Below are 26966 nucleotides of genomic sequence, written 5' to 3'. Positions count from 1 at the left end.
GCTTTTTCTGCCCGGCTTAATTCGGTTAGTGTGGTACTGGACTTAAAATAATAAGTTGAATTGTTCTATTGGCTAGACCAGCGTTTCCCATCGCGACCCGGTACCTGGCCATCAAAATAAAATACCAGGTCGCAACATTCCCGTCTTGTTGAAGTGGAACCTGCCTCAAGATAAAACTTTCGTCATTTTCCGCAAACTAGGATTCTTTAGTAAAAAATAAGCAGCAGCTCCATACTTCGCACTACCGAATACCGAAATAATATTAGTAAAACAGTTTTACTAAAAATAAATGTGTATTACTGTACTTAATGTAGCCAGCTCGGGTTTGAAAAGTATTGAGTGGGTTATGAAGAAGCAGTATGCAAAATTACCGGGCCATGGCAGAACAATGTTTAGGAAACACTGCGCTAGACTACTTACGTTATTAACCTTGCAGTGTCGCAAAGTCGAATCAAGCATTTATTTGGGGCGACAATTATTTATTGGTCACAAAGTAGGATTCTGAACATTCACAATCGGGCATAACAAACGACGTAAAACTAAATATGCTTAGCAAAATTATACATATAATACACAATAAATATAATCTTACGTATTTACTAAATCAACGGTTTAATTCCAATATGTCTAACTATTCAACTGATGTTGAATAATAGGAGTGCTCACTTGTCCCATGCTACTGAATGTTTCTATAAACTACAATGTGTTATCACCTTTGCTATTTTACGTTGGTAACTTGAAAAATTTTATTAATTATTTATGATTTCTATTTTAGAAGAATACACACACCACTGTTGTTCTTATTAGGTAAAGTGGAATAAACATCAATAAATTCTACGGGGCAAGTGGGAAACACCTAAAAGTGACCACAGATTGGCTCGATTTTTTGACGATAGACACGTTTAATCGAACAAAACGAGTAAAATTATAAGCAACATACAATAGATATAGTAGTTTTTGTCGATCAACACATGTGATCATTCAAAATCGGGTATATGAATAAGAAAAAGACGTTCGACATCGTATATTTTGTCGGTCAACACGTGTGATCGAACAAAATCGAGTAAACGTGTAAAAAGCAGAATATCGTCATCGTATTTTTGTTGAATAATACGTGATCAGACAAAATCGAGTAAGTGTAAGAAGCAGACAATCAACATCGAATTTTTTGTAGATCGACACGTGTCGATAGTCAAAAACTCGAACAAGTCTGTGGGTACCTTAATACATGTCAATGAATAAAAATATTAAAGCCAACATACTTATAACTCTCGTAATTATTATTAGACGTCAATTTTCAAATGAGCTACGTTTTATCCACTTAGTAGCCGGAGGTATCCCTTGTGGACAGAGGTACGAGCTAGAGTGGACAAACCCGATATTTGGCAACTTTAGTTGCCATAACCGATTACGCTTTCACGAGTTCAACATTTAATGTAACCGGTGACTGTTAAGTGGGTAAATTCTTAAACAATTATGCATTATTTCAAAATTTTAAAATCTATATTAGCCTAACTTCCAGCCTGGCTAAAAACAGTCGCAACGGAGAGAATTTGACACAGTGAGCAATACTTCGCACTTGAGCAAATCGTGATCAGACATAAACTTACGAAAAATTACATATACACTGGGCCATAGCTATATGTATACAAGGTGTCCAAAATTTACTATTATTAAATTTAACCTGTTGTTGTTTGTCGAAGGCCTAGTGCACGTGAAAAGTTTGACACTTAAGATTTCAATCCAACTCTAAGTGGTTTGCAATAGAATAGTCCAAAATGTCAAGCTTCATGTGCTTTTGACTGTACAAAGCTAATATTCAAAAGCGACGTTTTCTTACTTATGCGTATATGTGCGCCGTGTGAACATAACGGTTATATAAATTATTTTTATGTCTTTTTATAAGCATTTTTATCGAATTCGTAAATTAGAGAACGGCTAAAATCATAGTTTCCCAAAGTGGTTCCTATCGCCCAGTGGACGCTGAACAGATCTAGAAGCGGAATATAATTATAGCACATATATAATTTTTTTCCTTGCGTTTTTTTGTGTTAAGGTAACATAAAAAATACGCGTTTTCAATTATTTTTTGTGATCGTAGGTGCAAAAATTTTATTTTTTGCCTAAGTGAGCCAAAAAAATTTGGGAACCTATGGCGTAAATCGATGACATCACTACTTTTGACGGTTGACGGGACCTACAATCAGTGTTGCCAGGTCAAATCTGAAAAAATCGGAAGATATTGCACAGAAAACACAGTAGATTGAGGAAAAAAACAGTAGATGCTGAACTTACGGTGTTTGAAACACTTTTAATCGATTTTCGATCGATCGATGTTGATATCTCACAATAAAATTTGTATTTGGATACCCTAGATGTTACATCCCCGCATTTTCTAGACCTGTGATTGACAAATATGCCGAAATACCACAAAAAATAAAAGGACGATGTCCTATGATTCGACCACATTGTAAAGTTTTGCAAAAACATCGACAAATGTTCAATATCTTCAGACAGTCACAGTTGAGATCACGTTAATGCTAAATGCTTGCACGTAAAAGATTTTTAGTAGATACGTTTATGTACCAGCTAAAAAACATAATCCAGTGGAGTGCATAAAGTACCTATTTTATCCAATAAGAACAGTTTACAACATTTTTTTTATTTAATGTGCTCTACACTTTCATTCCAAAAAACATAAAGTTCCTAAAAACAGTAGAATTTCGCTAAAAAACAGTAGAACAGTAGATGTCGTCCAAAAAACAGTAGATCTACTGGAAAAACAGTAGACCTGGCAACACTACCTACAATATAGTTTATTCTTACGACAAGCAAATGTCACCTATATAAAGCCTGACGCAGAATACAGAACGCCACAACATAGGATATAGGAAGGGTCATAAACATTGCTGCCACACAACTTGATGTCCATTGCTGCGCACGAAAAACAGTCGTGAAATTATTTTAGAGAAGCAGGCTCAGCATATATGTCGGCTTAATCCCTGGCCATAATACAAAACAGGAAAACCGTAATTTTGAAATACAACGTCGTGTTTAAAGCACGTATAACATTGGACTATAAGAACGAAGACAGTTTGTAGCAAACTGTCCTCTTGTCAACTTTTATTAAAGGTATGACTCGTACTACTATCTTGAAGGAAGCTAGGCTTCCTGCCTTCCTTGACCACCCTCAGCGCTTGAAGCACCCTCGCTGTGTCCAGTTCCTTCTCAGAAGCTTTCTCGTTGTCTAGACAGATTTCCGCCATCCGTGCGTTAAACTGCTCTATAACTTTAACCCTATAATCTATTGATGACGCCACAGGATTCGCTGTCAACCACAGATATTCCAAGCACGGTAAGTTGCATATGTGCTGGACTTCTTCCACGTCCTGTATAAGATTGCAGCTCAGGTCCAAGCTCTCTAAAGAGTACAAACGCGAGAAACCTTGAAGAGATTCGACTTTGTTCTGCGACAAATCAATTTTAACGATGTTGCCAATTTTAGCGTGCCAGTTGTCGCACACCGAGAAATTGTTCATTGACAGGTTGAGCACTCGAAGCTCGTGAAGGCACGATATATCACAGAGTTCAGTGAGCTTGTTCGACGAAAAACTCAAATGTTGGAGTTTAGGGACCAATTTGATCCCCCAATCGACATTACGAATGTTGTTGCTTGAGAAGTTTACCAGAGAGAGTTTCTTCCATTTCTGTAAATAAAAATTTGACCATGAAACAGCATTTCTGAATATGAAGTAACAGTAGAGCTCATTGTGAATGAGTTTGTACGGGGAAGTACTGCCTCTTTAACTATTTTGGCCTCCAAGTAGTGATGTGAGCATTATTGCGTTCAGGTTTTGAAGGGCACGGGTGCTGGTGAAATTACGAGCTCATGGAACTTGTCGACTTATGTCTCAGGGTGACGGGCGCAGTGGCAGTGCCCCTAGGACCTTGGCGGTTTAAAGCTCTGAGTGGCACTGCAAGTGTTATGAATAGGCTTGTTGCGTGTCCCGTTATTTGGTGTAAAAAAAACGCGAGTACCTAGAGCAGATTTACAAATACGAGTACAAAAAAAAAACAGCAACAATTAAACGTCGAATACACATAAAAAATCATTTGTAGTCCAAAATTAATAATGAGATATAATTAATTTACAGCTTTTTGTTACAAGGAAATGTAATATTTGATAAGATACAGGGAACGCGTGTGCTATTAAATATGGCGATAACACCGTTTGTGTCGATAAACATGATCCACGTTCATGCACGATCAAAGTCAAACCAAATACTAAAATCCTACAACTTCCAAATCAATCCTTAAAAATAAGCTTAAATTCTATATACGCATTTGGTGAACTTCCTTAATTATAATATGGGTTCATATTTTGCCAAAGCAATTATTCGTTACCCATTGTACCGAACTTGCAACGAGAAATTTGCAGTAATAGGTCACCGATTTTATGAACCGACGATCCGCAAATCGAAAAAGATAAAGACGAAATGTATTATACCCGACCAAACTCCTTTTATTGGATAACGAATTTTGCAGTTTAGAGGAATTTCTGAGGAAGAAATTATAATAGGAAATGAAACTATATTTCCGGATTATAAATCGCGTATATTTGTTTTATCAAACAAACCGACGTTTCGGGCCCTTTAAAGGTCCCATGGTCACGGTTCCAAATTCGAATCCGGAAAAATAGTTTCATTTCCTATGTGTAACTATAGCGAAAACCTAAGAACTCGATAAGAAATTATAATTTTATTTTTATTTGATGTCGTTGTATTTCGACAATATTTGTGTTTAATTATATTTATTAGTTATTAACATTTTAATTTTTTGTTGGAAAGAGAGTACCTCGGTTGTGGTCCGTTTAAATTTGAAGAAAATGTTCCACCTCTAAGGGTGACAAACTAGGGAAGGAATGACTTTTGAGGTCGGTTTGTTAGTACTCTGTACAGAGATTATTTACATTCATTTCTTATAAAATAAAATAAAAAAGTTTATTTGACTTGCAATATAACATAAATAAAAGAGTATGTAGAATAATAAGATTTAGGACAACATTTTCTATCATAGCAACACGTTTCTTATTGGTAAATGTCAGTTACTGGGTGTTCATTATTGGAGATTTAGAAAAAGTCTAGTTCAGGTTTTTTTTAGTAATAATTATAATAGCTTTTATATGAAACATACTACAGCATAATCTTTCCTCAGGATTACAATCTATCAAGTAAACTAATCAATTTAAAAAGATAAAAGTTATTTCTTTCAAAGACACACTTCCCTTAAATGTTGATCATTGGTACCATATTTTAATTTCACGTTGTATTATAAATGGCAATATTGTGACAACAAGATTTAAATGATTATATTCTATTTAAGGAACCAGTATGTATAATGCATTCTAGAACGCCTAGTTGTTAGTTACTATACTGACCTCGTTTACGTAATAATAGAATTATTATTTATATTAGACTGCAGTACCAGCAAACATAAATCCTATTTGCTCCGTGGTAGCTAATTAGGTAAAGCGATCCCCCGTGTAACTTACCTGTTATGCACTCTTAACCCCTCTTTCATTTATTATTTCATGTATTCAGTGAGAGCAGAGCTGTTTGTTCGTCCACTGTCACCTTATCTATTTCTGCCGCCAAGCAGTAATGTGTGCGTTATTGCGTTTGGTACCGTAAGAGTGCTGGTGAAACTATAAGAACATGGGACTTGTCAACTTGTCTTAGGGTGATGGGCGCAGTGACAGTGTCCGTCAGATCTTTGCTATTTGTAGCTCTGAGTGGTACTGTAACTGCTATTGAACAGGCGTGTCGTTTACCACCAGTCGCACGACTTGTTCGTCCCGTCACTCGGTATCATAAAAAATTGTTTTGTGACTGTTACACAATTCTGACTTGCTATCAGGCAATTTAAATAAAGTCAATTCATGGTATCAACACGTACAACTATACCCATACTAATAATATTATGCTTGTAGTAGTAAAAGGTTAACAGACATGCGCTCTGAATAATGTCATTATGATTTGATAGTAATTATAATATATAATTGATTAAATATTATGTAACACAATGATGTAGTCTCATAATCAATCACGTGTACAGATGTCATATTTGCGTAAATGTTATAATGACTTCCCGACACTTGGTTTGTCATTTTCCAGTTTCCTTGAAATCTATTATTTGTACATATACATAAATCAAATCATAGTATGTTTCTTATATCTTTGTCCATTCGCGATACACGTGTATCAGGACTACAGCTAGTGGAGGTAATTAATTTCCTTTTGTATGTGGTACAGTCATGTCCATAATATATCGTTACCTCACACGTAAGTTGATGTAAGCTACAAAATAGCAATTTTTTAGCTTTTTGACTTAAAGATAATAATATAATATATCCTTTTTTCATGTATTTTATAAATTGCATATTTAAAAGTATGTAAAAGTGTGAATTATGTAGATTACATGAAACCCATAATATGTATACATAAAAATGGATAAGTTTTTTAGTTAAAAAGTAAAAAATGCTATTTTATGGCTTACAATAGCTTACGTAGGAGGTATAGATATAAAATATGCTGTAAGTTGTAAGTAGAACTTACCACTGTCTCAGCTATGCTAGCCGGGTCCCTGTGGATGATGTCTACCAGCAAGAATTCATTCAAGGACACCACACTGGCTATCAACACGGACAGGCTGACCAAGGTCTCACGAAGGCTACCTGCAATACATATAATAATCAATGTACCAGATTATAGCCTCTTACGATTATTATATAGTATAGTATAGTATATTAAAATGCATTAAATATATGTACATGCTTCAGACCCCAGCAAGTACGCCGTCAGTTTCGTATGAAAAACGTATTGTTCAAGATACCCTATGTTCATTTCGACTCCTCCTACGTACAGTATCGTATGTCGAAATTGCCAAGTTTACAGGGGAGTGTTTTAAAGTTCTCCGTTTCATTCGGCAAAGTGTTGTGATCATCTAATAGATCATCTAAGCGATATCTAGGATTTCATAATACTCTATGTGAGTAACGAGATTTGCCTAATAAAAGTGAGAAGTCACGTGTTATGCTTATTTCAGTGAATTCAGAACCTTAAAAGGCTCCCCTGTAAACTTGGCAATTTTGAGATACGATACTTTACGTGTGAGGGGTCGATTTAAACTTTCTAGCGCTAAAGAATAATGGCGAAATCATTGTAAAAACGAATTCTTTAGCGTCTTTAAATGCCATAATTACAAGTGTGAATAAAATAAATTCATTACGTTTTTCAAATTATGCTAATGGCCTATCTAAGCCAGGAAATAAAATCATATTTAAAAGAAACTTAATTGACTAATTAGTATGTAACCGGACTAATATCTACAACCGTCAGTTTCTTAACGTTGAACGACATCTAGCAGCCAAAAAAAGATTTTCAGTACATACGTATATATTGGTTTACATAGGTTTACATTAAGTTAGTAAACGTAATATCAAATGTATAATTTGACCGATTTGCAACAAGAAATCAACTACTGTATTAAAAAAATATATTAAGTAAAACTGACAAAAACCTTCCCGTTAACACGGATAGATAGCAAGTTTCACAAAAAAATTAACTGTGATCGAGTTACCACGGTAAGGTGGCACATAAATTCCTTGGTATTTTTCATTTGTCATGGCTCAATGTGTATGCTTTTTGACTATACCATTATAAAAAAACAATTTCCTCTGAACTTTCGTCATGTCTCAAACCTACGGCACTATTCAGCTTCTATTAACTCCGTTTAAGGCTTCTGGAGTTTATTTTGATATATAATACACCGAATATATATTAGAATATATTTTATTCAATTATGTAAAATATACCTCCAAAACATAGAACTGGAATATCTTTAATTCCAGACCTCTCAGAATAGTAAACGGAAAACCAAATTTGTTCAGGAATTAAATCATTTATATATAAATAAATGTCTTTTTATTATTATTATTATTATTATTATTATTTTTAGTCACTACACAAAATGTTAAACGAAACTTATTTCAATGACATAAAAATTACAACAATTACAATTTACAACCCTAACAATTGCAATTACTGTGTAGCAGGGGAGCTCCGCACACTATGTAGAGCATATGCTCATACACAGCATTGATTTTCAGCTTGGGGACAAGCACATATATAAAACACGCGCACAAAAACATAAACTAAAATTAAATATAATTAAATTCACAACATCACACGCAACTTTAAATCAGTAGTAATTCACAAATAGAAGTTTAAATTCTAAACTATATTTTCACACATTTTTCATAAACAGACATATTATTATAAAAACTATTCAACAAAAAAATTATATGGGAGTACGCCATTGTTCTTTGAATGTGATATTTTCAATAAAATGTACACTGGGCGTTTACGTGATGATAGGAATAACATTGCCTGTGTGAATAATGAGTAAAAATTCTCCAGCACTACCCAAAACACACAAACCCCAGTTAATGTAGAAAAATTTCCTCAATTATACAACTGGAAACTGCCTTATGTTTTACCCAAACTGGTAAATCACTGAGCCATAGAGGCATCATCTTAATAAAACATTAGGCATAAAATACTACTCCCATAATTATGACTCATTCCATTGACTTACAAATAAATGGATGACGGGTCTAATACAAAAACCACGAAAAAAATGTCCCAAGTCAACCTATTTAAACGTATATAGTGACATGTAAAGGAATATGAAAAAGCTAAAACGTTGAATTTAAATTGTAATGTCATCGCAGTACTGTCTAATTTTGCTTGCTTCGCTGTCAGTGGAACAAACGAAGACTAAAGCGTGAATGACGCTCTGTATACGATTGTAACGCCCTATAAGTTCGGACACTTTTTAGGGCGGACCCGACGTCCATATAATTGTAAGTCAATGACTCATTCACATTGTTTCATCAATATATGAAACATATAATATTTTCATAAATGATTAAATAGGTATGTCCGTAACTCGATCCATAATTATGTATGTATGTAATAGTTTAAACAATAATGTAACAAGAAGTACACACATCAAAAGTGTCTAGGGATCAAGTGAATATTTTTGAAATAAAAATTATTTAAGCAATATTTACTAAATCCAGTCTTCCAGGACGACTTCTTACTTTAATGCTTATGTGTTATTTAACCGCTTACCCCTATATTTAATTAAAATAAACTAAAATTGATGTTTTTGCAAATTGTGGGAAAAAACTTATATTTAGTCCTCGCCAGCGCACAGTGGGCTGAAAATGATCGCTAGTGGACTTAGGGGTACTTGAAAATTAAACAACTCCTTTTATAAATATGATGATGGATATTGATTTTACTCACCAATACAATCATAAACTGTCATGTGAATATTTTCGATTGACACAGTAATTTTATAGTTATATGGCTCTGAAACTTTTTTTGTATGGAGAAAAAGTGAAATTGGGGTATATCTCTGAAATCTCAAATTTTTTCAAAAAATAATGTATTGATCCATATAGTTGGAGTCTTGAGTTACCATAAAATCTATATCTGCACTTGCGGTTCAGTGCGAGTTTTCTAATATAACGGTTTGGGTTGAAATTGTTATAAATTAAAAAAAAAATCTATTACACACCCATGGTGTAAAGAAGTAGGGCGCATTTGTCATAGTTTCATCCTCAGTATATTTATAGTGATATACATTGACTTTTTAAATTCTTTTGTTGTATATTATTATTAAAAATAAAACTTCCCTAGAAATAGAAAAAGTATTATATTATCATGCTAAGAAGTTCCAAACTTTAAATAGGATTAACAAAGCACTAAATAATAAATTAACAAACCAAGCAGAACAAAAATTTGACAGAAACATATCGAGTTTAAAAGATGACGACAGACGATGATGACGACTGACAGACAATACCCAAATAGCAAACGCTTTTAACAATTTCTTTCAACTATTGCATTTCAAATATCAGCAAGTCTACCTAAGGTTTTGTCAATATCGACATCTGTCGATATTGACTTCATAGTTACTTCAGCATATTCTTTAAATTTTGTTATATTTATTGTTTGTCCCGAAGAAATGACTTGCAAAATTGTGGCAAACCTTTTAATAAAATTTTCATCAACACCTGTAATGACGAATGAAGCTGATGTTTTATAGTTTGAGAAAAATCGTCTTGCCGTATTTCCATCATTCGTTGTACCATGACCTTGTTTAACAACATCAACCAATAAACCCATTTGAACTTTAAAGGCGTCCTGAATAATTTTTTTTCTAGTTTCCAGAGCGGCTTTTTGTTCACCTTTCACAACCCACGTTTTCAAATCTAATCTATACGCTATGTGAAGAATACACTCCTTCATACGTATCCACATATGCAATGAGGATAGGCCATATTTATATAACTCGGTATCTATATTTTTTGATGATGTAAGATCTAACTCATTGATTTCTTTGGGAGACGCTTTACATATACCTACATATAACATCGTTGGATTGATGTTTCACTTAAAATTGCTGTGGCTTTACCGTCTATCATAGTAAGCAGTAAGGAATGAGTAATTTCAATATCTTCTACTTTTGTAGTCTGCAGTTGGTCAATTTCAGACTCTTCTGATGTCTTTTGCTGTATTACGGTTGCTTTATTCTCTTTAAAGAATCTAAAAAATAGTGGGCGACACATGTGTTGAATTTGGCGAGTCGTTTTCCCAAATCGTTGATTCTCCAGAAACTAACTTGATGGGCACTAAACTTCCCATAAATACGCTGGAATCATCTCCATTATCTTCCGTTTCTGATTCTATTGTTTGCTTATATGTAACTTGATTCGAGGCACCGTCAAAATCCCATTTACTTATTAGTTTCATTTGTTTACAATCGTCATTTAACGGTATAGCTTTTAATAATCTGCTTGCTGTCAAATCTAAGAGCGCTTGCAATTTTATTTGAGCAGTGGTCTCTGTTAGTGTAATCTCCTCTTTAGGTGGATAGCACGACTGTTTTGCTTTTTGGAGTTTAAAGTAGGAAGGAAATATATGCACACCTTTTTCTGCAACACTTTTTCTCAATGTATTATACTGCCACTTGGATAGTTTTCGTGATACAAACAAACCTAAAGCCTCATCTGCATCAAACAATGGTTTTTCAGTTTTGTTACTAATACATTCTTTTACTTTTTTCACATCTTGTGGATTTTTAAGCAAGTAATCAACGATTTTGGCAATGTCACCATGACCATCAGCTTTTCATTTCATGGAATGTACGTACGATATCTCATCATAAGGTATTGTGTTATCAATATTCTCAGCGCGACTCTTTTTTTGTTTAGGCCCTAAATCACAGAAAGGTTTTCTTGGACTCAACTCAGTATAGGTTCCACCGCTTATTTTTGATGATGTTGCAAATTGTGCTGATGTAATAGGCGTGGTCGTAGATGGTTCGTTGCTTTGTTCTGAAGCACTCCTAACATAATCGGGCCATAATACATCTGCATCCAACCATTTACTATATTTCTTTATACAATCTTCTTCTCTTCTATTAGCACTGAGCCAATTTCTGTGAAGATTAGAACAACATGTTGCACAAAACGCTTTCAACTTTTTGATATTGTCTTCGCTTAAATTTTTGTTTAAACTAATTTTTATAATATCAAATAATGCCGCAGCATTTTTAATATTGCCACTTTTTTTTAGTTTTACAAATAAGTCTAGGTTAGTCACCAATTCACCAACCATTTTTATAAAACTTCCAAGAAAAGGGTATTATTTGAAAATAAGTAGTGCGTTTCTTACGAAATGTAATCACGTTCTGAGAGAAATTTACTCGAATGGGAAAAACTGACCTAATTACTACCTGCTATTATTCTAACTTGACCACAATTGTCAAAGATAAGCATATTTCTTAACAACCTTGATCTTTTGTTCGTGTTTATGATAAGCTCCCCATTGTTTACACGTGTGTTTTTAGCAAAACAAGTGACATTTTAGGGTGATGAGACTGCTGCGTCTTGATATTAATAATGTTATTATCTTTTTGATTGGCATTAATTTTATGTGTGCTATCTTTTCTCGTGTCGAGAATGTACCGCATAATATCGAAATTAAAATAAATTATGTCAAATCTTAAATATTTCTACAAACATTTTTTAAAGTGTTATTACTCAAAAACTATAACTACTAGTTGCGCCCCGTATAAAGATTCCAATAGTAATCCTATTACAACAGCCTATATCACTCGGGGATGCTGTAACTTTCTATTAATGAAAGAATTTTCTGAATCGGTTGAGTAGTTCCAGAAATACAAATATTCAAATTTACAAAAATTTACCTCTTTATAATATTGGTATAGATGAAGATACGAAAAAAGTTCCAGAACATAAAATTATCATATTGACTAGTAGAATCCGATCCTAACAATTTCAAGCCTTAAGTCCACACTTTTCGAAATCAGCCCACTGTGCAGCGGCGGCGGAACTGCAACATGACGGTAGTATCTCATGGAACGCGTAGGTATATTAAACACAATACTACTCAGTAATTCGGGACAGTCGACATCACCGTTTCTGATGTTTAACAAATACACTAAATCAGCAATACTTCGGCGAGTAATAAGAGGCAATATGTGTTGATCCTTACAAAGACGTGGATATTCGATTAAATTAAAAGACTTGCCCATTTTATTGCATAAGATTTTCATAATTTCTTCCTGGACTAGTTCAACTCTGTCTACATAAATTTGATAACAAGGATTCCAAATTTGGGAGGCATATTCCAATTTACGGACATACGCACAATACAGTATCCAGAGAGTTTTAGGTCTTGAGAAACTGACTGAATTCCGTATTATGAATCCAAGTGACTTAATAGCTTGGGAAACAATAGCATCTATATGAGTAACAAAAATTAGCTTAGAATCATGAATGATCCCCAGATCGTTCATGACTATCTTATGTTGAAGATCAATGTTTCTCAAGCTATACGAGGTACGTATAGTATTAAATTTACGCGAAAAAGTCTTTGAGAAACATTTAGAGGGTTTAAGGTCTAGCTTATTGCTAACACAGTAATCGTCAAGACGAGATAAATCGGATTGGAGAGCAGTAGCTTCATCAACTGAAGAAATCTTGGCATATATTTTCATATTATCTGCGAAGCTCAGCAGATTAGAGAAGCGAAAGCAATCACCAATATCGTTAACAAAAATAATTAAAAGCAGCGGCCCTAATAATGAACTTTGTGGCACACTGCTAGGTATTGTAACCCAACTGGATATATAATTATTAACGACTACCTCTTGAGATCTATTATTAATATACGAAGAGAACCACCGTAATAGATCACCCCATATACCAATTTTGGAAAGTTTAGTCCAAAGGATAACATGATCAATTCTATCAAATGCTTTACTGTAATCAGTATAGATGGCATCTACTTTGTATCCTTTGTCCATAGACAATGAGACGTATTCATTTAACAAAACTAGATTTGATACTGTAGGCCTTTTCAAAGGAAGCCATGTTGAGTAATGACTAAATGAGTTTTTCAATGCCGAATAAACTTAGGTATAAACAATTTTTTCCATCACCTTAGACACAATACACAATTTAGAGATGGGTCTATAGTTAGTTATAACTGTTTTGGAACCTTTCTTTAGAACAGGGGTAATAAATTATGAAAAATTGTAGTTCTTTCTAGAGCACGCATTACACTGTTATTTACGAAGCAAGACACACAAGATATACAAAAAATTGTATTAATTGCGTATGAACTGATTACAAAAAACCTATAGCAGTATGACTGAGTTTGAATATATTTATGTATGAGTCATCATACAATTGTATATGGTTTATACATACAACTGTATATCGCTTTTCAAGAATAATAGCCTGAATCACAATGTTAATTTTCTTACTTATTTAATCAACTGCATTCAGAACGCGCTAAAATTTATTATGAATTAGACAGTCAGCTTTCCATTGGTTAAAATAATCATATTTGATGTCATTGGGTAGGTTTATGACATACTTTAGTTTTTTGAATAGTCTTCTTGATAAAAAAGTGTTTTGAGATGAAATGTTATTCTGGAAAGCTATCTGTATATTCATAATAATAATGCTGTGACTTCGTTTTTCGTTAATACGGATTGAATTTCTTATTGATATATAAGTCTAATGACTAGTCTCATACAGATCACGTCAAGGGTAGAGACTTTTGATTTTCCTGCCTTAGCATAGTGTGCATACTCATCACACAATCTTATAATAATTACTGTAAAGTATGATGTACAATGTAAGGGAGTGGTAACCACAACACAACTTCTTAGCATCTATTTCGAATGAGAATCATCATCCACAGAAATAAACCAATATACTAAAAAAAATTACTATTTCAAGTGTACTCACCAACACTCTGTATGCATGCCATGGGAACACCCAAAATTTTCAAGTTTACCAAATTCTTAAAGGACACTAGGTCAAAATGCAGTTCGTTGGGCACTATGTTGCTGGTCCCAAGCTTCTCATAACTGCCTTCAACATTGAGTGCTCGCAGCTGAGAGCAGAAGTCCAGTACATGGCTAAAGTCATACATTTGATCCTCCTTCTCACTCGGTGGACATGCAATTTTTAGACGTTCACTTATTGCGTGAAGCTGGAAAATTTTAATAATTTTTAACTCATTACATATAATAAACATAATAGATAAGGAATATAAAAAGAGTATTAACATGGTAACTTAAGAGAGAACTTAGAGTTGTATTTACCCGTGGCGCCACCTACTCGGGATCAGCCCCGTTAGTTAAGAGTTACAACTGATGTTATTGACTTAGTTTGTGCCACTTTCCATACTGTTACAGGTAGGGAGTCACCACACTTATAGACAGAGTCGCACTAAGCTGGTCAGCTTTATGTCCACATGCAATAAGAGTGAAAAAATGGTTGGGCATTTCATTGCCGCTCGGACCGCCGCATGCACTACGTCTTTGGCGCTTTTATTGCATGTACATATAACTTTTTCTGTCTTAGTACGATTCTGTGTCGATAAATGTGGCGATACCCTTATTAGATGTAATCATGTGATCAGGAATAAGGTCGTCTTTCTAGATCTGTGTTTACCTTATTATTATTATTATACCTATTTTAGACTCGCCTCTCCCAAGGCTAAAAAGATTAATTTATTATTATTATGTGGCTTTATTCGGGGCATATGCGGCCTCTCATCACTCCATCCATTGATTGATCTATTGTGATAACCACTAATTACAGTTCGGAGTTGTTTGTTCCATGTATTTACCTTATTTTTTAAATTTAAAGTAACATAATAGGTAAATGACAATATTTTTTTTCGTTGCTGGAGCTTGATCGCAAACAGAATTACATTGACCCAACTATCATTGGAGATACTTAGAGCAGAGTTGCAGAAAAAATCTGATCACCTGACGAGTTCACTATCTAAAACCATTGAAGAAAAAATAGCTCCAATTATCGAACAAAACAGGACACTCAAGAAAGAGATAGATACTCTAAAAACAAAAATGTACAGACTGGAAAGGGCTGTCAGAAGAAATAATCTAATACTTCATGGTGTTAAAGAATCTGAATCCAACAATAGTGAACTAATAACATTGGTCTTAGAGACACTGAATAAAATAAGCGAGAAAGTAAGATTCAGAGAGTTCGACGAATGGGAAATCAGCAGCACACAAAGGTTAGGTAAAAAATCAGCAGTAAAAGATCAAGACCAATACTCGTATCTCTAACCCTAGCATGGAGGAAAGTCGAAGTACTGAAGAACAACAAATATTTTCCGAACAACATACAATGTGACTAAAACTACCCTAAAGTAGTAATGGATATAAGAAAAGAGCTGAAGGCCAAACTGATGGTATAAGCAACGAACTATTAAAATCAGCATCTAAAGTTCTAACTACACCATTTACAATTTTATTCAACTGTACTTTAGACTCAGAAAAAATACCTAAGACATTATACTAATTTACAAAAAAGGAGATCTGCTCAATATTGCCAACTATCCTATCGAGCTTATACAAAGCCTTTACTTCACTGCTCCTCAGTAGTATAACTGAATAGATAGATAAGCACCAACCTATAGAACAAGCAGATTTTAGATCAGACTTCTCAACCACCGACCACACGCAAACAGTGGAACAAATAATAGAGAAATATAAAGAATTTAATAAACCTCTCTATTTAGCCTTCATTGACTATACAAAGGCCTTCGACAGCATCTCCCACAGCTCCATATGGAAAGCCGCAACACTGCAAGATACCCACCAAACATATTAACACCTTAAAAGAGATATATAACAATAGCATGAGCTGAGTAAGATTACAAACTGAGGGAAAAGAATTCCCCATCAACAGGGGTGTAAGACAGGGAGACCCATTATCACCAAAACTGTTTATTGCAGTACTTCAGGACATATTTCAGGCACTGAACAGGAAAAAAGAAGGCATCAAAGTAAATAAAAATTACCTTACACAACTCAGATTCGCTGATGATATAGTAATTGTTCTCAGAAAACATAGAAGGCCTGAAATGAATGCTCAATAGTCTCAATACAGAAAGCAAAAAAGTAGGACTGGAAATGAACTATTCAAAAACAAAAATCATTACAAATAGCATTACACCTAAAGTAGTAATTGAGAAAGAAGAAAATTGAAAATGTGGATCACTATATTTGGGAAGAAATATAGAATGTAGAATAATTTTCCATGTCCTGGAAAAACTTCTGGAACCACAAAGAAATATTAAAAGGAGACTTCAACCTAATGTTGAAAAAACTGTAATAGACACATGCATCCTACCTAGTTTGACTTGTGGCTGTCAGACATGGGCTTACTAACAAAGCTAAACTTAAGAAAAATACAAAGAGGTATGGAAAGAAATATCTTGAAAATAAGAAGAAACAACAAGAGTAATAGCAAAACAATAAGATCCAGAGCCAAAATCACAGATATGAAATTCCCTACAATATGACAAGAAACAAAAATGGCAATGGGGGGACACATAGCCAGATTAACAGACAGCAGATGGACTGACACCAACATAAAATGGAATGGTCCAAACGGTAAAAGAAAAATAGGAAGACCAAGGAGCAGATGGGGAGATGACATCCTGTCAACAGCAGGACCACACTGGATAGAAGTAGTAAAGGATAAAGTTAAGTGGAAGAAGTTGGAAGAGGCCTATACCCAACATGGGGTCCTTAATCTAAAATAATAATAAATATATAAATAAAATTATATATTTTCTAAATCTACATTATATTGTAACTTCAATGATATTTAAAACTGAATTTACTGAAAACTATGTTAATTAATTAAGAAATAATCATTGACTTACAATTATATGGACGTCGGGTCCGTGCTAAAAAGTGTCCGAACTTATAGGGCGTTAAAATCGTATACAGAGCGTCATTCACGCTTTAGTCTTCGTTTGTTCAACTGACAGCGAAGCAAGCAAAATTAGACAGTACTGTGATGACATTACAATTTAAATTCAACGTTTTAGCTTTTTCATATTCCTTGACATGTCACTACGTTTAAATAGGTTGACTTGGGACATTTTTTTCGTGGTTTTTGTATTAGACCCATCGTCCATTTATTTGTAAGTCAATGGGAATAATAAAGGCTTTTAATTTGAAATGACAATAACACCATGGGGCCCTAAAATATTTCCTTTCTGGTTTTCATCCCATCCATTTCCTAATCCTTTACTTTGATGTTGGCATAAAGTAGTCATGTGTCACAAAAGTGAACCCCTTTCACAGTTTTCAGTTCCTCTTCTTTTTTATTTTTACTAACTGTTATATTTGTAGTGGGTATGCATACATTATGTGCCTGCATCTAAGATAAAAAGACAGTGTGAATAAAGCAGTGCATACCACACGCAAAGTAGGCGCCTTGACGTCGAGTTGCGGACACCAGCCCGTTACACCAAGTACCAAGTACCAAAGCAGTGCATACCGAGCAAGCAGTAATTTCACTTGCCTGTTTACAACTTTTAATATTTAATATCAAATGTAAATTTTTTTAGTAAAACATTAAAATATAATCTTTAATTAATACAAAGAAAATCCCTTCAATCTGGATGAATTGGAATCAGTGCCATCAGCATACCATGCCTGACGCTCTTCCAGCTGAGGTACAGAATAAACTAGCGGAATTTTGCTACATTTGTTGCACAATAATATTGTACTCAAGGACTCACCTCCATCGGCGTGAACCTGTGTGACTTTTCGTTTTGCAGCATTTTATCTCCTTCTAGGAAAAGTTTTTTTGCCAAATCTTGCAACAGGAAGAAAATATCATACAAATGAAAATCAAGGAAGTGCGCGAACTCGTACGGCATCGTCAGCGTCAAATAATTGAACACGCTCTTGAGGTACTCGTTAAGAGCTTCACGTCTCTGCTCCACAAACTTTGGTGTTTTATTCCTGATGACCTTCTTTGGCGGAAGCAGATCTTTAGCCACGCCGTGGTCGGTGACCAGCCTATCATGCAGGTCGACAAAGTCACTGTACCGATGCCACACGATCCAGTACACGGCGCCCACCTTAACTGTAATCTTGTAATAAGTAACATTGTCCTTTGTACACGCTTCGTCAACACTCAACGAGCTCTCGTTCCTATGATTTACGAAAGACGACATTATTTATTGTATTGGTGACTTGGCCACATAAGAATTCTTATTTAATTACGATGATATCTAAATACAACCTAAACTCAACAAAAACTGAAACCCGTAATTATTGACTTACAATGTAAGTCAATGCCCGTAATGTACACTTATATGAAACTTGGGAAAATTGACCATAATAAATAAGTACTCTGTGGAAAATTGAGTCACTGAGTGCGTAATATCTCGTAGTCAAACTTTTTGTTTCAATCGTCTGCGGTCGTGTTTGATGCGTTTGTCAAACAATGTTTGATAAGTGGTTGATTTAAATCTAGATTGACGGTGTGTTTGATAAACACGTTTGAAGGTATGGATTTTTGTCGAACCAAACTTCAGTTATTACTTGTGCGTTCACCTTGCTAGATTCCATATAGTCGTCTGGTTCTGTGCACAACATTTCCTAAAACAAATTTTCGTGATTAGGTTTTTCTCTGTAATTTCAACCATTCTCTATACCAACTTATATTTCTTTTTTCTTATACATAGTGCTAAAGTTAACGCCAGAAACGCTTTATCTATTACGCAATAGCTATCTCATTTCACAAATTACAAAGAGATAATATGACCCATTGTATTAATAATAGTATGGTACATACCACAGAACACTATGGTATGTATATACGTACGTACGCACGACTGGAGAAAGAGATAACCGTGTGTGAACTATGTACACGCAAGTTTGTCAAAATTGTTTGAAGAAAATGTGAAGTTTGAAGGATAAATTTTACAAATTATTTGATCGTTTACGGGGCGCCATACGTTTGAGGTGGTAGAGTGAAACTTCGTTCTGAAATTATTTTTTTTGTTTTATTCGTTCATAAATGAAAAGCAAAGATCTAAGGTTATACTGCCTCGTCTTCAGTGATGATTATGAACTCCCTGAATTGATTTTTATTTTCTTATATAGGTACTCATGCAATTTCTTATTCTATCTTTGTATTAAATTAAATGACCAGATTTTAAGTATACAGTGTCCAGAAAAGATCTAAATAACAGAGCGGATTTTTAACATTTCGCTATACCGAAATGCACCATTGCGCTCAAAATTGAGTGCAAGTACACAGTTGCATTTGGGCCATACATCACACTCAGTAGAAATTATGAAGCACCTAAATATATCTTTTATTAAATTTCAAGTTCATTTACAGCGACAAGCTGACTTAGTATGCTCCACATGATCTTAGGGTCGTATTCTAGAACTCTACTCAATGCTCAAGTCAGGATTTGAGTATGGTTTAAAGCACTCGAAATCATACTCAAGTCCCTGCCATTAGGGTCGTATTTCCAGTGCTTGTGTTTCCATTGCAATCCTGACTTAGGCATTGAGTAAAGTAAACCTAAAAACTAGAATACGACCAAGAAAGCTAACAACTAATTGACTGGCCATTTTTCTTTTGTAATTACTAGTTTTTTATTCTCAAAGTCACGTTATCAAGCTAAAACTTAAATGGTGATAAAGTAAATAAAAATGAAACATTCCGTCAATTCTAATTTCTTTAATAAAATTCTCATTAGTAAAACGTTCACAAAACGTAGAGATCTGGACTGAAATTGTGCAAATAAAATATTAATAAAAATTAAGGGTTAATTAATGTATGTACATATCACTGGAAACAACATTAAATCGACATTATGTAGTAATGATGATGACATAGCACTTTTATTAACCTTTTCGTTATTCTCTTAATTGACTATAAAGTAGTTTTTGAAATACTTTTATCAAAAGCAATTTTTTAACGTTATGGGACGTTACGAATTAACATGAAAATATGTACATATACTGTGGCACCTTGAAACCGAATAATTTGTTCCATTTGCACATTGTTCGTGTTTTCGAAATAGTTTAATCTAATGACGCTCGTCTAGATTAAACTTGTTCCATAATTACCGTAGCAACAACTCAGCAGTCTTTCAATGATACAACCTGTTAGGTCGTATCAAAGAGCAACATAGCGGTTGTTACTTGTTGTTTCCTTGGCTAAGGATACTTAAGCGTTTGAATACAAAATATGACGTTAATTTTTTTATACTGATTCTCGTTAGTCCTTCCAGTACAAAACTACCAGTAGCTTTCCATGGACGGCAAAATTGCACTTAAATTACAGAAGGACGAAATTTGAGCAAGCCTTTGCAAGTCATCCATCATAAAATACGAGAATAATTTTTCAATGTCCAGAAATAAAATAAAACTTTAAACAAAAATGTGTTCCACACTACAAAACACAAAATTAATTAATCGTTATACGAAAATAACATTCTGCAAAAAATACAAATAAAATCTAAAGTATTAGTATTCAAAAAAATATTATTACAAGTAGTAAATTTTTTTTCTATAAAACATAAAACAAATCACTAAGAAAATATAGTCTGTTAATAAAATAAAGAATTGTAAAATGATTTAAGATAACAAGTATGATTATAAAATTTGATACAGGTAAAATGATATCGGTACTAAAACTTGCCAGTTGTGGCGGGCGATACGTGCATTAAATCAGATACAAGAATAAAATCACATACAACATACAAAATTATGTTACAATGTATGGTTACAATTTATGTGTTAGCAAGTATGCATATAGGAAATGAAACTATTTTTCCGGATTTAAATCGCGTATTCGAACGAACCAATATTTCGAGCCCTTTACAGGTTCCGTAGTCACGGTGGACTCCATGAAAAAAGAAACAAACGCAATTTAAATCCGGAAAAATAGTTTCATTTCCTAAGTGTAACAATCGCGAAAAACTAAGAACTCGATATGCATGCATATATTAAGGCGTAGTCGTTAGTAAACTCATCAAATATGCATTCCAGTGATTCAAGTTTATTATAAAAAGGTCATAGATAATATTTAGACAATTATAGTATGGAACAAACAATCTTTAACGGAGTTTGTTGACAATGGTTTTTGCACGTACGTCCAATCTTTATCTTTACTGATTTCAACTAAAATATTAATGTGGTATGATCAATTTTATATTCAATCGATTGTAGTGGGAATTATTTAAAAATAAAAACAAAAATGAGCCTAACAAATATTGTATGAAAAATCTAAAGAATAAAAAAATCAGGTGACATTTTGGCTCCAACATTTTTATATTTGCGCAAATGCATCTTCAGGATAAATTATATCACACAAATATTTAAGTAGAAAACGCATGACGGCTTTACAAAAAAAAAAAGAAAAGAAAAGTAGAGCTTGTTGGTTCAGTACTATTGTTCTAAAACAACAATATTTATGTCATCTGTTACTATTATTCTTTATTAAATTGCATAAAACAGCATACAACAAATTTAAAACATATACCGCGATAAGTTAAAACATTATTGGTATAACAAGTTTTGAAACTGTCACAAACACGAACTGCAATCAACACGTATTAATTATTACTTATTGCATATATTTATTCATTTATTTATATTAAAAATAATTATTTTATTTACATTGACATTTGACTATCGGAAGGAGTTTCGCATTCCAAGTCCTGTTTATAAAAATTTAGCAAAAAATATATATATTTTTATTGCAGTTATTAAAAAATGCCACCTTCAAATTAATAGATCTATCAGATATAAAGTAAAAATGTAATTTTAGGGAATGATTCCGAGGGAAACGTACACAGGAAAGTACAAAAATAGTTTTACTATTTCTAATAATACTTGGTCTAGCTCTATCTATAGATTTTTAATTATATTTTTAAGTATAAAAATATAGGAGCTGCGTATTTAATATTTTTTGTACTTTTGTGATTTCAGGGTGTTATATACAGGAGTAGGATCCAAAGCAATTTTAGAATATCGCCTCAACTCTGAACACTCCCTAAAATTTCCCCAAAATGTCACTTCTACTTTTTTAACACATTTGTTTGTCAGCGTAAGTTCTTGTTAATTTAAAAGTCCATTAGGGTTGCGGTCAATAAATAATTTATGCAAAATGTTTTTGAACATTGTACAAATCACAGTTTAAAATTACAATCATGGCAATCTTTTTAATAATATTTTATTGTAATTTAAACTATAAAGTTAGAGGTATCGAGTCGTTGGAAAAAACCACGACTGTTTATTCTACCGTTGGGTCGACAGACGATCCCAAATATCGCGTTCAAAATTTCTCTTATTGCTTCTGCACTGCACTCCAGGGTGAACTTTCTTATGAAGCGTTCCCACGGCCCGTGACGTCAAACGCGTCGATTGGTATGGGCGAGTTCGCAAAAGGGGCGAGTCCGGGCGGACTCGGGCCGACGCGAGTCGCGGCGCGTATTCGGATTTGCTTCTCGGGTCGCGCCTTTGAAGTTACCGGTAACCCATCACAAAGTCGAAATTTTTTTGTCCAAATTAACGTTTGTTCGAATTTTCATTACACCGAAAACCGAATTATAACGAAACAGTTGTTCTTTCAGGATATGTTGAATGTTTATCGCAAAGGCACGATTAGGTTCGGTAAGGTTAGGTTAAAAAGAAAAAAACATTTTCCTCTCAAAATAACTTTCGAGGTTATGAAAATTCGAACAAGCGTTATTTCTGGAAAATGTCATTTCGGACTACTGATAGGTAACCTACCGACCAGCGGCGGATCCGATACAGGCCGCCACGGGCGAGCGCGGGCGCACTCGGGCGGTCCTCTTTTCACGATGCGTTTTCAAGAAACTTTACACGGCCCGTAGGAAGCTGCCTTTAGATATTTACGCAAATAGAAATTACATTACATTATTTCCACTCGTGGTTCTTTTGTTATTAATAGTATTCTCCTTAGCTTATTTGTAAAACTATGTACAAGTTGAAGGCAACGGTCATAAGAATAGATTAATATTTAGACGAAAGTGTCTAGAGACCGTTCGGAGACGTGAGTCGTAAAGTGTGTGCGCCCGCGGTGGCATTTAGCCCTCAGTCATAAGGCTACCATTCGTATATATGTATCGTCTTCGTAGTTATCAGCAGAGAGACGAAGAGCGTGCTCTTCGCATAAAGCAGCCAACTCCTTAATCCATTCGTCGAGAATTACGGCGTTCAATATGGAACGTAGAGTGATGGACTGATTCCAATAGGCTTCTTGTGTGAATATTAGACGCCTTTGTGGGCTCGGGTGTTGACTTGTGCTTTGTACATTCAGAGAATTGTGCGGCGACGGCGATGCTGTAAAGTTTGGTAGTCAGGTAAATTGGTAGATAAAGACTACAGAAGTACAGTACCTCTACGAGTCTACATTTAAAGCCTTTGCACACGGCGTATTTTATACGCGCCGACGACGCGCATTTTGATAAAAGATAGTTTTAATTTTAGTTTTGTTTGTTAATTTCAGTTAGTTTTTTTAAATGAAGCAACTACATGAAATTTTAAGTGTAAACTCCAGTAGAGCATATAAACTTCTTGCTTGCAAACGTGATTTTTGCGCACGTTTGAATCGATTCAGTACAGTATATACGCCTATAGCTCTTACAGTTGTCGCTAAAAAAAAATCTATACCAAATGGTACTTCCCTTTATGCTATTGCGCTGTACTATTGTGAAGGTAAGTGGTGCTGTAAAATGCTAAAAATCATGCAATGGTAAAAGACATCAAGTCCTATTGTCTTTTGCTTTTTATTTGACTTTAAGATTGATTTTACCTAGTTAAGAGCCTCGTTCTCATTAAAATGCTCTGTAGTAAAAATTACTATTTGGCCTAAGGTTCTTTGTGTCTCACCTCTCACATACAAAATTTGCTACGTAATATTGTCAAATATTTTACGCTGTCACTATCGACAACAGTCAGTATAACCTAACACCAGAGGATTTGTACATATGAATCATCATATTTTAACAACGGGGAAACTTGTACCACGAATTTCGAAAGTTTTTAGTTTTAAGATATCGTATTACAATAGTAAGTAAGATTATTTTCTCGCTGCCAGTCTCTCACAACGGATTCCACATTTAATGTTATTAGTCAGTTATAATTATAACATATTTATTATGTACACCAGAGTCTTATCACTCTGAACTGAGAAAATAATTATGAGTTTACTGAAGGTCTTAATAAAACAGTCCATTTGCTGTAGGTGGGGCGGTATTTTTTAAAAACAATGTTACTTACTAGTTGTCGTGGAAATAACAACGACGCAGAGGTAACAGAAACATTTTTACTTATATTTGTAAAGGCGTTAAATATATCAGTTTCTCATTTAAAAACAATACACTAAATAGGTTAGATTAAATAAATAAACTATTAAGATTTTTTTCTTTTTCATTAATTACTTTAAGTTATGTTATAGTAAGTCTTTAGTCAATTCGTTGCACAATTAACGTTTACAACAAAATTAAACGTCATATATATTGATAAAATGTATCACAAAAGATTACGAGTATGAGCGGGCCCTGCTCGTACCCTATTGGTAAGTGGGAGAGAGCGCAATATCGCTATCCCTCTCCGATAATTCGTGGCCGAGTCTGCAGCGAGAAAATAATTTTAATTTATTGATTGATGCTGACAATGAAATATGAAACTTTATTAGTCAATGTCTGACATCAAAGTATTCGTAGTTTTCGAGTTAACTCGATGTTCATTGTTTATTCACAACGAATGTATAATAGGTTGTTAACGGGTTAACGGGTGGGTGTGAGTCGGTACTTACAAGAGGAGAGTCGTCGGCTGAACATGTTGGATATGCTCGAGGAGATGCTGCGGCGTTTTGCCTCGACACGTCGGAATGGAGATTCTTCGGGTCGCGCCACTGCAGACTCGCCTTGATCTCTACCCGCGCCTGTGTTTGCACCACACATGTGTAACGTTGTAGCCTAAGGCTCAATTTATATTGTGATCATGTTTGAAAATAAAATTTCCCTTTTATATTCGACGATATCCTTGGCCGAGTGGCTTTCACATCGTTTCATGGTGTCGCCATCTCTGAGATCCCGGGTTTGATCCCTGGCCGGGTCAATGTAGAAAACAAATTTTTCTATATTGTTTCAGGCCATTTTTTTTCAATATAATAATATCAAGTGACGGGGCGAACAATCGTACGCCTGAGCTACACGCCTGTCCTTAACAGGTGCAGTGCCACACGCGAGATTTAAACCGCAGAGATCGGAAAGGATCTGCCGCTGCGCTAGTCACCCTAAAACATAAGTTGACAAGTCCCATGTCCCTGTAATTTCACCAGCACTTGTACCCTTCAAAACTGGAACGCAGTAATGCTCACACTACTGCTTGGTGGCAGAAATAGGAAAGGTGGCAGTACTTCCTTAGAACTCTTTCACAAGGAGCTTTACTGCTACTATAGATTTCCATAATACAAGTGCTTCAGTTACTTTGGGATCAGAGCAACGTATGTAATGTTATCTAATATTTATAGGCTTTGGTGGAAAGTTGGCGTAGTGTTAATTGCTGGTGTCGAAACGTAATTTGTAATTGAACATGCGAACCATCATCATTGGGGGGTCCTCGGGATTTGACAAGCAATATTTCGCGTTGTATGAGGAACACGCGCGCCATGTCCACCAGTTCCCCCGCGTTGTTCAACCCGCTCGTCACCTCGTCCACTTCTTCTTTCAATTTGCTTAAAATCTGTAACAGTATAATAGCGTGGTGAGAGCTAACCTGGTTTTACATCTATATAAATATGATGAGTCGAATGAATTCTATACTAAAAATAATCCAGGATGAAAATCTCAAAAATATAACTTTGTAACAACGTGTACTAATTTACGTATTTCACAAATTGTTTTAATAAACCTCGCTTTTAAATGAATATAAAATAGCTTTTGTTTAAGTAAATACATTAAATAAAAATAAAAATAACACCAAATCAATGTTTATTTGTGAGAAATGAGCAGGAAAGAATTTTTTTGTTCATAAATTCATTAATTTTCATGACAATGTGCAAAGGTTATTATTCATTACACTGCATTTGCTAGAGACTTTTTGCTAGAGAGAGTTAGTTTATTTGCTTAAAACGTGGAATAACAGAAGATGTTGAAGAATATTGAAACGTACTGCTGCCTGCATAGATTATTATACTTTGCAACGTAAACACGATTTCTATTAATACCAATCGCGAGATTGCGGGGTCCGTACGATTTTAGATTTTTAAAAAAGATGGTTTCAACTGATTCTTCTTCAGTTAACATATTCAATAATAATCGTTTACGTGACATGTTACTTCAGCCGCGTGTTTATCGTTGGACGAACTGAACAGCACCGAATCGTCAATAATAACCACAGCGCAAGCTGTCGCGAGCTATTAATGGTAATTTTTGGTGAAAATATGCCGGCGAGAT

General features: G+C 34.4%; 2 protein-coding genes across 6 annotated transcripts in view; both read right to left on the bottom strand.

Annotated features, from left to right (window-relative positions):
* Positions 1-1936: 1936 nt before the first annotated feature.
* Positions 1937-19468, bottom strand: LOC113239420 (nischarin). Of its 2 annotated transcripts, none has more exons than XM_026476421.1 (5): positions 19340-19468; positions 18246-19113; positions 14417-14663; positions 6615-6733; positions 1937-3707 (listed from the first exon to the last, which is right to left on the bottom strand). In XM_026476421.1, the coding sequence occupies exons 2-5, from the start codon at positions 18684-18686 to the stop codon at positions 3117-3119; spliced, it is 1398 nt and encodes a 465-aa protein (XP_026332206.1). In that variant the 5' UTR covers positions 18687-19113; positions 19340-19468; the 3' UTR covers positions 1937-3116. The 2 variants fall into 2 exon arrangements, with proteins under 2 accessions (XP_026332206.1, XP_026332207.1); XM_026476422.1 differs by having other exon boundaries at positions 19310-19462.
* Positions 19469-23142: 3674 nt separating this feature from the next.
* LOC113239440 (UPF0518 protein AGAP011705) overlaps positions 23143-26966 on the bottom strand; it is a 43440-nt gene continuing 39616 nt past the window's right edge. For all 4 annotated transcript variants that reach the window (XM_026476448.1, XM_026476450.1, XM_026476449.1 and 1 more), the window contains 3 exons: positions 26112-26253; positions 25322-25450; positions 23143-23844 (listed from right to left, as the gene is read on the bottom strand). In XM_026476448.1, the coding sequence (XP_026332233.1) occupies positions 23600-23844; positions 25322-25450; positions 26112-26253 (516 nt within the window). In that variant the 3' untranslated portion in view covers positions 23143-23599. The remainder of the gene's footprint in view (positions 23845-25321; positions 25451-26111; positions 26254-26966) is intronic.

Source organism: Hyposmocoma kahamanoa, unplaced genomic scaffold (genome assembly GCF_003589595.1).
Source record: "Hyposmocoma kahamanoa isolate Upper Pololo Valley unplaced genomic scaffold, ASM358959v1 99879, whole genome shotgun sequence".
Classification (NCBI taxonomy): domain Eukaryota; kingdom Metazoa; phylum Arthropoda; class Insecta; order Lepidoptera; family Cosmopterigidae; genus Hyposmocoma; species Hyposmocoma kahamanoa.
This window is presented reverse-complemented; position numbering and strand designations above follow the sequence as displayed.

Excerpts from the sequence above, each read along its gene's own strand:
- LOC113239420 (XM_026476421.1), bottom strand. The coding sequence starts at position 18,686 with ATGTCGTCTTTCGTAAATCATAGGAACGAGAGCTCGTTGAGTGTTGAC. Across the intron at positions 14,664-18,245 it reads ACAGGTTCACGCCGATGGAG|CTTCACGCAATAAGTGAACG; the intron begins GTGAGTCCTTGA and ends AAAATTTTCCAG. Across the intron at positions 6,734-14,416 it reads GGCATGCATACAGAGTGTTG|GTAGCCTTCGTGAGACCTTG; the intron begins GTGAGTACACTT and ends TATGTATTGCAG.